Source organism: Artemia franciscana, chromosome 20 (assembly GCF_032884065.1).
Source record: "Artemia franciscana chromosome 20, ASM3288406v1, whole genome shotgun sequence".
NCBI classification, from domain to species: domain Eukaryota; kingdom Metazoa; phylum Arthropoda; class Branchiopoda; order Anostraca; family Artemiidae; genus Artemia; species Artemia franciscana.
This window is the reverse complement of record NC_088882.1, coordinates 32,536,312-32,554,247: the sequence shown is the minus strand read 5'-3', so window position 1 is coordinate 32,554,247 and position 17,936 is coordinate 32,536,312. Positions and strand designations below refer to the sequence as shown.

Below are 17,936 nucleotides of genomic sequence, written 5' to 3'. Positions count from 1 at the left end.
ATGGGACAGAGGGAGAAGGCTTGAGGCAAATAACTATACTGTTGAAGTGAAAAAACTTCGTGATACCCCATGCATTTACATCAATGGTACTGGAAAAGCACCTTGGTAGAATGATATTGTAAATAGACAGTAACTGTTCAACCCTTATGTAGTATTATATTGTTGCCTAGATTGTACACGTTATAATAAAAATGTTTGCTAAACAGACTAAACAGATCGTCCTGTCTTTGGAGGCCCACTTAGAAATTTTTAAAAGGACAAAAGCTACATTAGAAGGATAGTTACTTGCCCTCAAATTAATTTTGCCCTTAAACAAAGGGTAACATACCTCAAAATTTGAAATCAAATTCTAAAAGTTTCTAGATGCTCTATTGTAAATAGTGATGGCAGGAAAATACTAACTAATTCGTAAGTTAAAAATACTTCATTTTTTCTATTTTTTCCGAATTACTTGGCCCCCCGCTCCCCCATGATGGTTAAATCGGGAAAATAACTATTTTCTAATTTAATCCGGCCCGGTCCCTGATATGCCTGCCAAATTTTATCGTCCTAGCCTTCCTGGAAGTGCCTAAAGTAGCAAAACGGGGACCAACAGACCAACAGAATTTGCGATCGCTATATGACACTTGGTTAATACCAAATGCCATTAAAAATGTTAACTTGGCTGAAAAAAGCGGTAAAGTTTCAACTTTTACATAAGATCAGGTGTTATATAATCATGGAGCAAGGATTAATAAATTATCAACCATGAAAAATTTATATCATCTCACGTATTTTGAAAATAGTATGTCAAATCATACTTTTAGTAGAGCAAGTTTTTTCTCTTGTATAATTTCTTATTTTATCCAATCATCTTTACAGTCATAGCCAATGAATTTCTTGTTCTAAGGGAATTCTTTCAAATTAGCACAAACGAAGTAGGGATAAAACTACTGAAACTTAAATTTTGAATGTTTTTCTTCATTCTTGATCAATGTTCTCTGTTTATCAGCAAATGAGACATCAAAGTAGAAATTAATAAATATATATTTAGAAAAATGCTAATATTATATTAAATATTTTGCATTAGTATTTTGATTATTATATTTTCTCTTGTAATTGTAATATTATTACAACATGGATTAATTGTCAAAATGTCTGTTTATATTAATTCTAACTGGAGAAGTACGAACATAATGCATTGTATCTGTAGCTAATGTTTGACGCCAACGACATGTTTTTTTTTTTTAGCAGAAACAGTATTTCTTTTTTAGCTTTGTTTCAGTGGCAAAACTTCTATTACTTGACACTTATCTGAAATTACTTTTGAATTCAGTAGCTATACTCTCGAATTCTGAAAATGGAGCATCTTAAATCAATTTTAACCAAATCTGGTTTGGTTACAGAAGAATGTTTTGCCACAATATTCTATGATTATGATATTCTAAATACATCATGTTTAAAAGGAATAATCAGCAAATGCCTTGGTTATGGCATCATTGCCGGTAAGTTAAATTTGTAGTCAAAGCATAGGCTAGGCTAATAGCAATCCATTATAAAGTACTTGAAGCTAACATCAGTGCACATGCTTATCCTCAATTTCAATATATTCAAATTTCCAGCGTATCTCATCCCAAGTAGGCTATGGATAGGGCCAGGCCAAGGAAAGAGAATAGTAAAGCCTACAATTTGATTCTAGCCTAAATTCAATTGTCTTTTATAAATATAGGGTAAAATTCTAGTTAATTGACTTCTTAGTATCTCGGAAAGGGTTTAGGTTAGGAAAATGAAACTTTCAGGGATGGGTCTACAGGCTAAAGGATGTCCCGGGAAGGTATTTTAAAGTACCCACCTCCACTCCTTACCCCCCCCTAGAGGGCCATGGAATTTGCCTACATGACAGGTCCCATACCTATTGAAATCTTGACAAAACAACATTTTACCTTAGTTTTCAGTTACTAGTTGCTTTTTCTCTGCCTTTAGTTCTGAAAATGCAATTTCTGTTATTTGAGTTGAATTTTGAGCCATATCAATGTTTCTTTTTCAAAATTTAGGAAGTGTATATGCATATCTTTAAAACCTTATAAAACGGAATTGAGCAAAGTTATGAAGCTGAAAACAATTTTGTTGTAGGCTGCTTCAATTAAGCAGAAAATCTATTTTGCAAGGTTTTACTTTTATAACACACATATTTTTAAAGGTCATCAAAGGTCAGGGCCTTCTAGAGGGAGAAGGAGTGGAGGTAGGCCTAGTTGCTTCAAAATACCTTCCCGGGACATACTTTAGTCTGTATATTCATCCCTGAAACTTTCATTTTCCTAACCTAAACCCTTTCTGAAGTAGCAAGAAGTCAATTAACTAGAATTTTACCCAAATATAGAAGTTAATGTGTAATCCCTTTTGCAGCCCTTCAATAGGATAGCTATGATTGGTTGATAGCAAATAGTTAGGCTACCAGCCATGGTTGGTTAGGATCAGCAATAAATTTTCAAAATAACTCACTAATGATATAGCTAAGAAACAGGTTAACATCCAATGATGTTAAAAAACAACTTTATCTCCAGTCCCCTAGTGTTCAAACATAGGCTATAGGCTACCCTAAATTGGGTAATTTTTTTACAGTTCATGTTATTAACTTACCAATAAAGTGCATATGTCAATTGATGCTTTTTTTGTGTTCTTTACAAATATAATAATCACTTCTATTGCAAGTTCAAATTTAAGCACTTTTTGAGCTCTTAAAAATGACCAAAATATAGGGAATAACAAGGCTTAAAATATTGGTCTCAGACTTTAAAAGATTGGTCTCAAACTTACTGTTTCATAATAAATCTATTTTTTTTAATATTATTAATCCAAAAGCACTGATTCTCCACAATTAAGTTGGATAAATAAATCTTATTTTGCCATTTTTGCTGTTTTCTTCTGCCTTGATACCAGTGCTGCAACAAGTACTCCAAATTTTTACTTACATATCAAGTATTAAGTACTCATTGTTTTTTTTACTTAAATATCAAGTAATAACTACTTTCCTAATTCTTACTTAAGTATCAAATATCAAGTACTTGCCAAAATTGTACTTAAGTATTACTTCAAGTATTTATTCTATATATATATATATATATATATATATATATATATATATATATATATATATATATATATATATATATATATATATATATATATATATATATATATATATATATATATATATATATATATATATATAAATATTTCTGATATCAAGCCCATACTACCTTTTTTAAAGCCATTCTGAAGTCTTCTTAGCCCCTTCCCTTGCTTATAAAATGTCCCCTGTCATTCCTCTCTTGGAAATGTTAACCAAGAAGCAGAATTTCCATTTTATCATTTTTAACCATTTCCCTTGTTTGGCTAGTACACACCCAATGAAGTCCAAGAAAATAATCTTAACCAGTTTTCAACACAACGGCTTGAAAGGAAAAGACTATCAAAACAGTTAAGTGCAGTCAGAAAACTCTTGATTGGATCAGACATATCACATGACAGGATTAACACAGCACACATAGAGTTGAACTTCTGGTGATTACTGTTCAGTCAGATCTGGCACGTTTGAAAAAATACAGGGTTATTCTGAAACATGTCAGAATGGTGGAAAAAATATTGAAAATAGAAAAATCAACTTTGGATTGGCTTTAACACAGATAAAAGGTAATAAAGTAGTTCATTCTCTGATTCAATAAGTAAAAACCTTAGCAAAAAAAAAACTGTTAGTATAGTAAAACTGGAAAGCAATCCACAGCAAGTCCAGGCAACAAGAAGAACATTGTCTGCATTTGCAATAGAAGACAAACCAATATTATTGTAAGAAACAGAACTTTTAAGGGGATGCAGGCACAATGCAAGCACACATTCAAATATACTAGAAGACATTATGGCAGATGTTGCAACCTATCTATTTCTAGCAGCAGTTTTCATGCCATGAAGTGGCAAAAACCATGACACTAAGTTGAAAATCTTCTGAGAAAAAAGGAATAAAACAAGAGCTAAGAGCTCATATGGCACTTGAGACAAGGTTGGAAGAGCCAAGAGATTATATGGCATGAGCTCTAGCAAAATTATAAGAATCAATAGATTATATTAAAGAAAAATCAGAGCCTTAATGCTGGTTAAATAAGAGCTCTGAGACACAAGGTCCTTTTAAATATCAAAATTCATTAAGATCTGATTGCACACTCGCAAGTTAAAAATACCTCATTTTTTAATTTTTCCTCTCCCTTCACCTTCCCTAATAATTTTTTTATGGCCCTAATAATTTGTTCTTTATTAGATTAATGTAGTCATGCATTATAGGCTAGCTCCCATGTTAGTCCAGTTGCTTTCTTGGTCTACAAGTTTATCTCCATTTGTGGTTGTATACTTAATCCACCAAAATATTATTTGAAATGACTTTAAAATGTATATAATTATAGAAGTAAACATAATATTAGGATTAATAGCAACAACCTGAATATTATGAACTAGGAGTTTTATTGTCTTAGTGCTTTGTTGTAGTTTTTTTTTATATTCCTTGGACTATTTATAAAACTATCACCTTAAATTGCAGCTTGGAGCAATTAGGGAGATGGAAGGATTTTTTTTATTTGTAAAGAACATAAAAAGGAATTAAATAGTAAGTTCATATTGTCTCTATGTCAAACATGAAATCCTGCATGTATTGACCAAAAAATTATGCCTATTGCCTAGTCTATTGAAGTAAAATTATTCTGCTCACAAAATTGATCTTACTGGTTTTGTCCTGAAAGTAATAGGACTGATTTTCTTCTAATGCAACTGTACTTTGGAGTGTGCCAGTACAGACTGGATCCAGTTGAGGACATTCTTAGCTAACAAACAAGTGGCTGGCCAGTTGCCTCCAAGCACGTGGTGAGTCAAGACAGGCATGTTTGTGTGACATGTTTCTTTGAGTCAGAACAGAGGTTTGCAATTAAACTTTGCAGGAAACTCAGTGAATCTCCAACAGAGACATTTGATGTAATCAAGCAGACTTACCCAGAAGTTTCTTTAGCAAGAAGTGATGTGTTTTGGTGGCACCTGGCCTTTTTGGAGTGCTGGGAAAAGATTGCTGATGAAGATTATGCTGGAAGACCTTTAACTTCAACAAACACTAACAATTTGACTTGTGTGCACAAAGTTTTGAATTCAGACCATCAACTATTTTTTTAATTGCCCAGATGTTAAATTTATCAAAATCTGTTGTTCATGACATTGTGATGGTGCATTTGAAGGTGTGCCCAAAGAAAATTTGAACATTTGTTGAAGTAACCCCAATTTTTTAGTTACATAATTGCAGGCGACAAGTGCTGTATCTTTGAGTATAATCCCAAGACAAAGAGGCAATCTTCTGAGTGGAATATTTGGCAATGAACTGGAAGTTGCACCGCGACAGTGCCTCAACTCACACCACCTGACCAGGGCCAGCATCCCAATGTAGCCCCCCTTGGACTTTTTTTTGTTTCCTTGCCTGTAAAGGCTGATAATAGGCAAGCATTTTAAGGTGACAGTGGGGATCCAAGCAGCATGCACTGCAGCTCTGAATGCTATTCCAGATAATGCATACCTCAATGTCTTCAATGCTTGGAAATTGAGCTGGCAGTGCTGCATTGATGCAGAAGGAGCCCATTTTGAAAGTTTATAAAGAATTGTTGTGATTGGCTCAATAAATGTTTTTAAATTGACTAAGTCCTATTACTTTCTCAACAAACCATGTAGATCAAATCTGCCCAAAATTTAGTCTGTCTGTGACTAGGTACTTTGTTTTTACTTTGAGATTTCATGTCCAGGATTAGACAGTATTTTTTAAGATTAGCCTCAAGCTGTAAGCATGTGTTCAAGATTAGGCTCTACTGTTGACTATCAGTGTATTTAAAATATTTAGTAGCCTATTGCTTATTGTTAAAATATTCAAGCTAATCACAAACAAAATCATTGGTAAAATAATTAAATTTCTAGGCAAAGTAATAAAAGATTTAACATGGATATAATTGATGAAGTGATAATTAGATGCCTGACTACTGAGTATCTTACCCCTAAGAACAAAGGTAACACAATTAAGTTAAGCTTCTCTGAAAAAAAACTAGTATTTTATATAAGTAATAATAAGTAGTGCAATTTTATTCCCCAATATAGCCTAACATTCATCTCCCCAACAATGCACCCCCCTAATGGCTCTATGTATAGGCCATCATTACAGGGGTGGGGAGGTATTTAAAGAAGTGATATCAAAGGGGGTTTATTTTACAGGCATGGTTGAATGAGTGAAAGATTAGGTAGCAGTATACTGTTGATAATATCCAATATTTTTAACAAGAGAATCATATTAGAGTTGAATGGGTCTTATTATATTACCTTTATTGCACAGATTCCCTTCTGAGCATTCCTAGAGGTCATGAGAATCATACCTGGTATCCGGATACATAAACAAAGGTGATATAACAAACAATAACTTTATTTTAGTACTTGCATACAATTTATCTGATAAATGCACTTCAATAGACTGAGTATACAGACAAGCATAAACTCAGGTTTAGAGATATGTCTATATTGCTATAAAATCCTCAAAAAGCTGAAACTTGATTAAGATACTCAAGTCCTCTGTCTCACATACATATATATATATATATATATATATATATATATATATATATATTCTGCCCTTTGTGTTGTTTGACCTCCTACTAAATAAGCATATCAGGACTCCACAATATCACAGGTATTTTCATCTTGATAAGATGTTGTCCTCTTATGGAATTGACAAGATATATATTCGAATATATTCAAATTTATGCAATTAACATTTGCTTTGAATCAAAACTTTGTTCTCTTTATCTTGACAAGATGTCAGTTTCTTATGGAGTACATTTAAATAAGGCTAGTTTTTTTTATCATACTTATTGGCTAATGTATTGAATACTTCAAGAAAGAATGTTTTTCACTATATCAAAATTAGATTACAAAAATAACAAATTTCAAAACCTTGGATTTTACAGGATTTTATAGGGGAAAATAGGGCTGTATGTCACACCAGAATATATACAAATCTAAAGAAAACACTACAAGGTCTAATGTAAACCTTACTTCATAATCTGCAACAAGTTTCTATTAACCACATTTTCATGTTTCTTTCCATTTTCAGCTGTTTTCAATCATTTTATGATTCTATAGCTTTATTATAATTCATAAAAATCTTATCAACAAGATTTCAAAAATATAGTAGCACAATTATTTTGATATTCATAGGTATGGTTTTTTTTGCCAATATAGAAAAGAAACATGTTTAAAAATTTTAATAAATACACATAGCAAACTTATTGCCTGTTCATCTTTTTTTGAAAGATTGTCAATGAGATTTTCTATGAATTCAAATAAAATTGTATCTTTAAGAAATTATTTAAATACATTAGTAAAAAGGAAAAAAAATGAAATGTGATTAATATAAACTTGATGCTACTCTCAATTCACATATATACTACAACCATCCCACTCACATAAAACACACTCATAATTACTATTCTTTTGCAAGGAAAAATCTTTTTGAGCTATTGAAGATTAGACGTTGAAGGATACTAGATAACTTGTATTTTGTATTGCAACCAGTATTATATCCCATACACAGGGAGAAAAATATCTCATTACAAAAGAAGCTCTAGTTGTATTTCTAAATTGACTTGCTAGATTGGATGCTCTTCATAAATTATGACTAGGATCCACCAATATATTGGCTGACCCATATTATCAGGTCAGTATGAGGGGCAGTGACACTATTGGTTATCAGCCATTATATTTTTTAATGAGCAACTTAACCAGAAGATGGAACCACATTTCCTCAGGTAATTTTGCTTGTTCGGTCATTGGGGGTCGAGCCACCAGCTAATTCTGACCAAGGTGGAGAGACCAGCAGGGATGAATCATAGTATATTTGTTGTCAATACACACCTGGTGCAGCAATTTTCTAAATGTATGGTGACTTCAAAAATGTACATCTTCTACCACAACAACTAAAAAAGAATACAATAAACCATACAGTTTCTGTTCAATGAATGTTTACTTGCATCAGTAAAAGATCCAAGATTCAATTAGTTAAAATATCATATTCAGCCAGGGGTATAGCTAAGAAGGAAAGGGGGTTCTGTAAGTAGGGGGAGGGTAAGTTCCAAGGTGTTGCTGATGTGTGCCAACACCTTAGAAAATTTACCTATCAACCTTGAAAATTTAGCTTATGTGTCTGCATTTGTCAGTATACTGGACGATTTTGTTGACCCATTGTCCCCCCCATCCCAAATCTCTTCTCCAGACGCAAAACTCTTGCTGCCCTATATTCAGTATGATTTTATGGGTTTATTAGTAAGAGACAGTATCATATGAATGTAAAGCAAATTTTTCACATCAATATATGAATGATTAAAATTCAAATTCTCACTATTGAAACTTGGACTTGAACAATCAGTTTCGATAAATTTTTTACACTTCTTTCAATCAGATTTTCATGTATTTGTGATTTTGTAATAAAATGGCCCAAATTAAATGGCTTTGATTAAATTTTTTGTCACTTCTGCAAATATCTGCCATTTTTTGGGGTGCTCAGAAGCTGCTGATCAGAAAAGGTAAAAAAAAACTTAACCAATCTTGTAAACGGGCTTTTTTTTTTTAAATCCAAAGTGAATTATTGAGGCTGTTCTTTGGTGTATAATAGACCAGGGACAAATACATGAGTATGAATATGGGCATATGGGGGGGGGGTTAAACTTTAGGAAATATTTTTATTTTGGAGGGGAATTTATGGGCAAATTATATTGGTATCTTATTGATACAATACCAATATATTGGTATCAGTATTGGACCCCAAAAGTCCATAATGGTCAGGCCCTAGTTATGACTGCGTAATTGTGACCAAATTATGAGTGGAGATAAATTTGATGAAAAAATATTTTCGAAAATAGAGGGAAGTACATTATTAAGATAATTATACGTGAAAATACTAACTTGATAATCTTTAATTTGAAATATCAAGAAGTTGACTCTTAATGTAACATTCATTAATGTTGTGTGTTTTATGATGTCCAAGAAAATGAATGTAATTAGTTTTGGTAGAATTTAATGACAAAAGATTAAAATATGCTCAATTAATAAACATGGCCAAGCCTTTCTGATTCTACTAAACAGTAGATTACCTTATGGGGCAGCAACAGCTAAAGAGTATCATCTGCAAAAAAGGATTATACCAGCCTCTGATAAATAATATTTAATGTAATTAATGAAAATTTAAAATAAAAAAGACCTAGTAAATACCCTTGAGGTCCTCTGCATATTATCCCATTAGCTACAGAAGTTGAATAGCTATTCACCATGATCAAGTAAGATCATCTAAGATTTAAATCTTAAGAAGCTCTTTTCAGTCACACCTTTTTTATCCAGCTCAAGTAGTAATTTTTTATGGTTGACTGTGTCAAACATTTTCTTTAAATATAGAAATAAAACAGCTGGAAAATCTAGTAAAATCCGCAGTATGGATTGGCTCGTTTATGCCAAGTAAACTCCTCATTTCTCAGGATCAAAGAGTTGCTGTTAATTCTATAGTAAAGAATATTGTCTGCTTTTGACGGAAATGAGGATGGAAGGGGTATTTTTGTTTTTGAAGTAACTCTTCTTTTGAGTATGTCTCTGAAGGTCTGAGGTTCCAAATTGATAAAGTTATACCAACTATTCAAATAGGCCATAAAAGGTAGGCATAGGATTTGCCGAATGCAAAGCCATTAATGTTATAAGGCATTTCACAATTGGTAATGTCTAATTTATTCACAAAAAAATTTGAACAAGTTTTGTAAAAGATGAATGTATGCGACCTTATGTAGACGAATGTCTTTGCAGTGATTGATGTCAAAACGGATAAGTGGAATAAAAAAAAGGTGGAGCTGAATACAGCCAATAGAAAATTTACCAATATCCAAGGAAATATATATCCAAAAAGTAGCATATAACTCTGTTGTGTTAACTTGTCAAAAACTGAATTCTTAACAGCGTTTTCTTTAATTTTTCGTAAAGCTTAGAGCTATATATGAAACAAATAGGTTGATAAGGTGTTGTACATACTCAGATTTGCAAATATTGTATTTGAAGAGAACATCAAGAGCCATAACGTTGGTACCGAGCAGATAAGATAATGAAAAATATTGACTGATGTTAATATTTATTGAAAACATCTGTAAAATTATCTGTACAGTTTCAACTCTGACCCCATTATTTGGGTTTGGACACAATTGTGATGGCAGCAAGTATTGTGGTAATATGTGTCTCTGTCCAACAAAAAACAATATAATAATTATGATATATGACAGTGTCATGTCTCACCACTTCTAATAAAAAACCACTTAACTTTCAAATTTCCTACTTTATACTATGCAGATAATTAACAATAACCTAAAAAGGGCTTACGCCAGGTTTGCCTCTCACCCGGACTATTTGTCTTATATATTTAATATGTAGAGGTGATTTGGTCCAGTTAGGTATTTAGTATAATGCATTCTGAGTGGCCTGCTTTCCCATAATTCTCTGTCGTATTTTCTTTAATTTTGTCGCTAAAACATAACATTTTCGGCATATTTCATTATAATTAACCCAACTTCACTTCTTTGGTTTGGTTGCTATAACAAGTAACTACCATGAATGTTTCACAAACATGGGTTCCAAAGATTTAAGGTGAATCATTTTTTTGCTTTTTTATTATGATAGGCAGTATAAACATCATTGTCTTTAAAAACAATAAATTATCTTTTTGAATTCAATGTTTAGTTTAAAAAAAAAACTTTGTGATGGTTTTTCGTAAAAAAGTTTATTTCTACCCCCCTCAGTTTAATGACGTTTATAGAGTCTAACTGAATACATAACAGAAAGAATATTTTCTAAGCTTACCTTTTGCAATAGTACTTGATTAAATTGAGCATTTCTAGTAATTATGTAAATCTAGTAAATGGGAAAATTATGGTGTTTTGTTTTAGGTCAGTGTTTTTTTTAGCTTTAACAAAAACATTGTAATTTTTGTCTGTTCTTTTCCTGTTAGGGGGGAGGGGAGAAGGGGTTTTTCAGTGTCCGAGGGTGCTGCCCAATGTTATGCCTCTTCATTCCTAGCAACTTAAGTGGGTTTTGTCTTTTGTGAAGTGCCTAAAGGGTGCCTGGGGACAGCTCTGCCACTAAATGTGGTTCCTGATATGTGCAGGCATGATATAAATCTTAAAAATCAACTTACATCTCAAACCTACTGGTGTGTTATTCTTTTTTTTTGCTTTCTTCTATATCTATGACTCTTGTAAATTTGCCACTTATTTAAGCGTGTTCTATCTGGGGTTATAGCCTGTTTAGACCATCTGGAAATACATCCACGAAATAGGAAACCCCCTGAAGCCCAAACATTATAAAAAGAGACTGCAAACCAGGAAAAAATGGACTGATATGGAGTGCTTCAAGAGTTTTCCAAAGCCCCCCCCCCCTATGGAAATTTCCTTCCAAAGGGTAATTTTTTGTTGCAACCATGCTTACATAATATAAGATTTTTCGTCATGTTTTTGAAAGGAGCTATTTACCCAAGGTAGAAAGGGGCAGCTTTTTCTCTACCCCTCTTTTGAATCCCCCCTTAATTTTATGAATTGTATTTTAATGAAGAAAAAGAATTTTCAAGTGTGCAGATCAGTCATCCACACATTTATAAAATCAGTAATATAATTTTTTATATATTTTAAAGATTGTTATTGCCTTATTATATGAAGTAATTCTCGTTCTTATAATCCCGCTCTTATCTAGAAACTTTTTCTAACTATAAAATCGTACTGTGGAATTACCTCTACAAGTCATTAAGTCTACAAGTATTAGATACAAGTCTACAAGTATTATTACTTATATACATATTATTATCTATAAGTACAAGTATGTATTACATACAAGTCTACAAGTATTAGATAAAAAATTGACCTTTATAATGCACAGCTTCTTATATGAGACGTCACAAGTTTATATTTGGTTTGGAGATACCAACAGTAGACGGGTTTTTGAGTGGTGGCTAATAAAACAGTCTAGAAAATTCAAAATCAAAACATATGAAGTGTATATTTGTAAACTTTGACATCTCTCGCCTCTCCAAAGCAATCTCCCAATAATTTATGTTTATTAGGACTGAGGTGGCCAAGCCAATCTAATTCGTTGTTATCGGAGGGCGAGTCGATACGGAGATTATCACGAAGTTGTGCTGGTGGTGTCAATATAGGTATCTCCATTCCCTCCAAGAGGTTTTATGTCCCCTGAGTTGGCGGCGACAGTATAGCTAGGTTAATCTAGAATAAAAATAATATAAATCTGTTTTTTAATGTTACGGTTTTATAAAGCTGAAAAAGAATATTTTCATTGGGATTAATAACCTGTATTTTTCTATCATTTAAAACCATGCACAATAAATAAATAAAAACTATTAATGCATACACACACCGAGTCAGACACATAAACCCACGAATACACATACACACACACATGCAAGAGATGGGGTTGAGAAGATAAATTCGATTTTTCTTACTTTTTCAACGGGAGAGCTGATCAATTCCTGAGGATTCTAGATGCTTTCTATCATGTTCAAAAAATTGCCGAGCACTTAACAATTAACAGGGCCAGGATACTGCATGTCTTCCCATAAAAGTCTTCAAAATTTGTTTATCATCTTTCCTTGGTCTTTGTGGTGATTATGAAATCCTTTGACCTACAATAAAAAATGTTTAAATATTCATTTATGCCCCCCTCATCATCTGTGTAAATGAAAGGAAATAGAATGCATAGGGAGAAAATAACATCTAACAATATTAAAAAAATAAGTAAGAAAAATGTCATTCCAGATATTGTTTTCGTCTAAGAGAAAAAAACCACAAATAGTATATATATATATATATATATATATATATATATATATATATATATATATATATATATATATATATATATATATATATATATATATATATATATATTTGACCTATATGTATATATATATATGTATATATATATATATATATATTATATATATATATGTTTATATATATGTTTGACCCATGTGATTGTATGGATGAGTAGGGTTAAGGCCTCATTCAAGTGCTGGTCTATATTAATCACTAATTTAGGAAAACAGTCTTCCTTTTCTCCTTCTGTCTTTTTTTTTTGTGTTTGTGCTATTGCATTGGTGATTTCTCTTTTCATGATATATATATATATATATATATATATATATATATATATATATATATATATATATATATATATATATATATATATATATATATATATATATATATATATATATATATATACACACACACACATATATATATATATATATATACATATATATATACATATATATATATATATATATATATATATATATATATATATATATATATATATATATATATATATATATATATATATGTAAATATTTAAAAGCATACAGATCAATAAAAATTTATTTTAAAATACCATGGTGAAATCATGTTAGCTGTCAGATTGACATTCAAAATTTTAATTTCCTGATGGGTCGTTTTGAGTAAGTGCACAGAGCTAACTTTGAATAATAATTAGTTTAAAATTGTTTGTTGAACAACAAACCATGAAAGTGGATTTATATTGTTTGTGGTATGATTTTTTTTTGTATAAAAAACACATCTTCCTTAAAGGAGAAATTGTAAGTAAAATTTATTAATCTATTAGACTATGAATTCCAGTAACTAAATAGAGTTTATAAATACACTATGATAATAGAAAAACTATTATGGACCAATCTCCCCAGTAAACATATGTTAAAAAATTCGAAAGTACTCACATTTGAAGTAGATGGCATGTCTTGAATTCGTTCACTTATTTTATATCCAATTTAAATTCAACAATGTTAATAATCTTCCATCCTCAAGGTCCTTTTATACAAAAATTGTTTCAATAAAACGTGCATTTTAAGTTCTTTGCGTCCGCACTCTTAAATAGTACGACCTGAGTATGCCAATTATTTCCCCGGTTCAATATGCGAATTTTGTATCTGTTGAACTCATTCAGGCTATAGCGATGGAATAAATTATATATATGTTCGAATATAGGGGATACGTACCGGCTGTAATATGTAAATCATGTGCCGCCCGTTTTCATAGAAGATCTTTAGACCCTCAGGCGTTCCTGTTGGATCATTTTTTATATTTTTTTTTTTACTGCTTTGTCGGAATTAAAACCCGTTTTCTCTTGTTTAATTTTTCGTAAATGGAAAAGCAGTGTGGTCTAAGAAATTATTGACTGTTTATTTATTAAAAATAAAATAAAAAGGTGAACTGAGACATATTGCTTGTATCAAACTCAATCCATCTAATCGAAGAAACTAAAAGTAGGCAATGTATTGTCTGAAAGGTTTTTAACCCTGAGCTGCAGACACATACAATTCACTATAAAATAGATACATCAAAATTATCCTTTAAAAATTAAAATCATGGAAGAATGACATTTTAAGGCCCAAAAAGTACAAAAAGAAAGAAAATTATAAAGCTTTGTCTTAGTCTTTTCTTAGTTGGATACGCCTATAGATGTAGTTAAGAACTCGTGGCATTCACCCCGACACACAAGCAGGGTTTTTGTCGAGGGGGGAGTAAGACAATTCCATAATGTGAATTCCATAAACGAAAGTACTCACATTTGAAGTAGATGGCATGTCTTGAATTCGTTCACTTATTTTATATCAAATTTAAATTCTGGCCCCCGCTTCAACCTCCTCTTAGAGATGAATCAATTTTGCTCAGTAGGCAAGCCAAGTAGTCAAGTAGCCGCAAATCACATGCAGCTAAGATATGCACCCGTTTGATTTTCTGTTTTCGGCACTGCAAAGTAGGTTTTGGCAACGCTTAACAGGTGAAAACAGCATGCAGATAAGACATCCATCCTTTAATTTTAGAGATATGTATTAATATAACCCTGTAAACATTAAAATGATAAAAGAAACACAATTTTGAGGCCTAAAAATCGTATGAACAAAACAGGCGTATTTGTTTCTTTAAGAAAGAAGGGGGTCAAAACACTGGGTCTAGTCCTCTTCAATTCCATCCTAGGGAAGAGAACGTCTGTTGGGTATGAAAGCTTACTAGTATTCAACTGCACGCAGTTGAAGGAAATGCGCCTCTGTATATGATTTCCTGTTGCAGGAAATGAACCTCTTTTGTATATATGATTTCCCTGTTTGATATTACTGAGTAGGTTTTGACGGGAACTGAGTGCTATGGAAACGAGAATAACAACTAAACTCACGAACTGCTGGGTAAATATGTGCCATTATAGAACACAATATGTGCCATTACAGGTGCCATTACTATATGAAATTCGGGATTATGGGCACTGATCTGAAGCCCCATCCCCTTACGCGCCTGTATAGCAAAAAGCTTAAACAGTAACACAAAGCTTGAAATTTCCAAATATCTAAAATTTTAGAAATCATTAAATGTTAGAAATAAGATTTTTTCCTTTAGGAAGCAGTGTTGTGTGGTTTTATCTCTTTTACCCCATTGAGGTTACACCTATGACTATCATGCTACAACCAACACCCCCCCTTCCACATAGGAATATATTAGCAACTGAAATTGAGGTTCCTAATGCTGTACATTTTTTTCAGGATCACTTATGGTGAAATTGCCCCAGATTATCAAAATCAGTGGTAACAAAAGTGGAAAAGGAATCAATATGCTCTCCATATGCTTAGAAATTTTTTGCATTACTGCAACAATGGCATATTCATTCCGTAATGAGTTTCCCTTTAGTGCTTGGGGGGAAAGTCTTTTCCTTGGACTTCAGACTGCAATTGTTGCTGCATTAGTCATTTTTTATGGTGAAGGACCTAGTAGTCCTAACAAAGGAAACGGATACTCTGCAATAGGTTTTTTGGCTGTTTATGCTTTATTTCTAGCAATTCTACTTGGCCCACTTGCCCCCTTAGAAGCCCTGTGGGTAATGCAAGCCGCCAATGTTCCGTTGATCCTATTGGCTAAGAGTATACAGGCAAAATCAAATTTCCAGGCAAAAAGTACTGGGCAATTATCTGCTATTACTATTTTTATGTTATTTTTTGGTGCAATAGCTCGTGTTTTTACGTCAATTCAAGAAACGGGTGACTTGACCACGGTTGCTGTATACATAACGTCTGTTATAGCTAATGGTGTTATAGCATTTCAAATGCTGCTTTATTGGAATGCTGATTCTAAGGATGCCAAAAAAAAGAGAAAAACAAAGAAACTGGCATAAAAGCAAATTTGCTTTTAAGTCTGGTACTTCGTACATAGCTTTTTTCTGCCGTCCTTAAAAAACCTGTTAGCTAACAATTTTGAGAAGAAATGTGTTTCTGCGTGCCAATAAAGCGAAAGCTGAATGTTCAAAACTGATAATGTAGCAATGTAGGATGACCAGTGTCTACACTTAAAACTGAGGTTAAGAAAAACTTTTGCATGCTGACCAAAGGTCTGCGTGTCGCAATTACTGGTCTTTTGAATCTGTGCCTTCGGCCGGGAGTGCAATGCGGGGTTGGGGGGCAATTGATTCGACCCATGTTTCCCCCCAGATCCCCCCCCCCCCATTTGAAGCTGCGTTGGCTCTGGTTGAGTTTACAAAGTTACACCGTTGATCTCCGTTCGAGACCAAATAATCAACAACACCAGGACTCGAATCCCTATTTACAGGATTGCAAGTCTGTAACGCCAAAAACTCGGCTAAAATGGCCTAACTGCCGGGCTAAACTTGAAATCAAATCGTTCATGAGTTTAAAATCTCGAGACATTATGAGTTAGAATATATTTTAAATCTATCTCGAGGGGAAAACCACAAAAAAAACTGTTTTGCATTCTGGTCAATGAGCTGGTACCGATTTTCTGATCCGACGCTACCCACGTTTAAAAACCCTTTTTCCTCATGGACAAAGGATTTCAAGTCTAGAGTGCTAATCGCTTGACTAGGACTAGGCTACACTAAAAAAAACTGATAGAGTAAAAGTGCTTATTGTTTCTTACAGTTTTTATTTTGCTGCATAAGATTATATTAAGGGATAGGGTAGCCGAGTAGATTGTGCTGAGATTTTTCTTCGAAGCTTTTTTTTGTGTATTCTTAAAATGTATTCAGGATTTTTTAAGCTAACAATATGTTTTCTAGAGCTAATAAAAAATTGTTTAGTAAAAGGCTGGACTGCTGAAAAAGTATTATTTGTGGTACTAGATTTTTTTCAAATGTATTTTTTCCTTTTTATCAAATAAATGAAATGTTGGGATTTATTAATATTATTGTAAAACAAATTATTTGTTAGGATCGCACTAAAGCAGGGATGTACGCCTGGGGTTGGGCTTGTAAACGGAGTCCCAACCAAAAATTCTATATTATGTCGAATTTCTTGGCAACTTATAATCAAATTATGCAGTTGTTTTTTTTTCCTTCGTCCCCCCACGACAAAAAGCTACGTATTTGCCTGTACTAAGAGTTTGGAAATCTAAGTAACGATTTTTAGATGTCTTATTACCGACGGATCGACAACAATATTACATGGTTCTGATACTCGTTTCAGTCCTACTTCATAATGCCGATACCGATTCTACTTCTGATTCTTGACAAATTTAAATGTATTATTGTTACTATATGTAAACAATGGGCAAAGTTCGAAGCTTGCAGCCCTTCCCCCGGAGACTATGGGGGATTAAGTCATCCTCAAAGACATAGTTGTTAGATTTTTACTATTATGAACAAAATACCTATCTCAAAATTTTGATCGGTTGACTTTAATAAAAAAAATGAGCGTGGGAGGGGGCCTAGCTGCTTTCAATTTGATGGTCACTTAAAAAGGGCACTTAAACTTTTAATTTCCGTTCGAATGAGCCCTCTTGCGA

At 32.6% G+C, this 17,936-nt stretch overlaps 1 protein-coding gene across 1 annotated transcript; it reads left to right on the top strand.

The window, feature by feature from the left end:
* The first annotated feature begins 1,276 nt into the window (after nucleotides 1-1,276).
* LOC136040128 (mannose-P-dolichol utilization defect 1 protein-like) lies at nucleotides 1,277-17,328 on the top strand. The gene is made up of 2 exons (XM_065724235.1): nucleotides 1,277-1,484; nucleotides 15,689-17,328. The coding sequence occupies exons 1-2, from the start codon at nucleotides 1,340-1,342 to the stop codon at nucleotides 16,312-16,314; spliced, it is 771 nt and encodes a 256-aa protein (XP_065580307.1). The 5' UTR covers nucleotides 1,277-1,339; the 3' UTR covers nucleotides 16,315-17,328.
* Nucleotides 17,329-17,936: the final 608 nt, after the last annotated feature.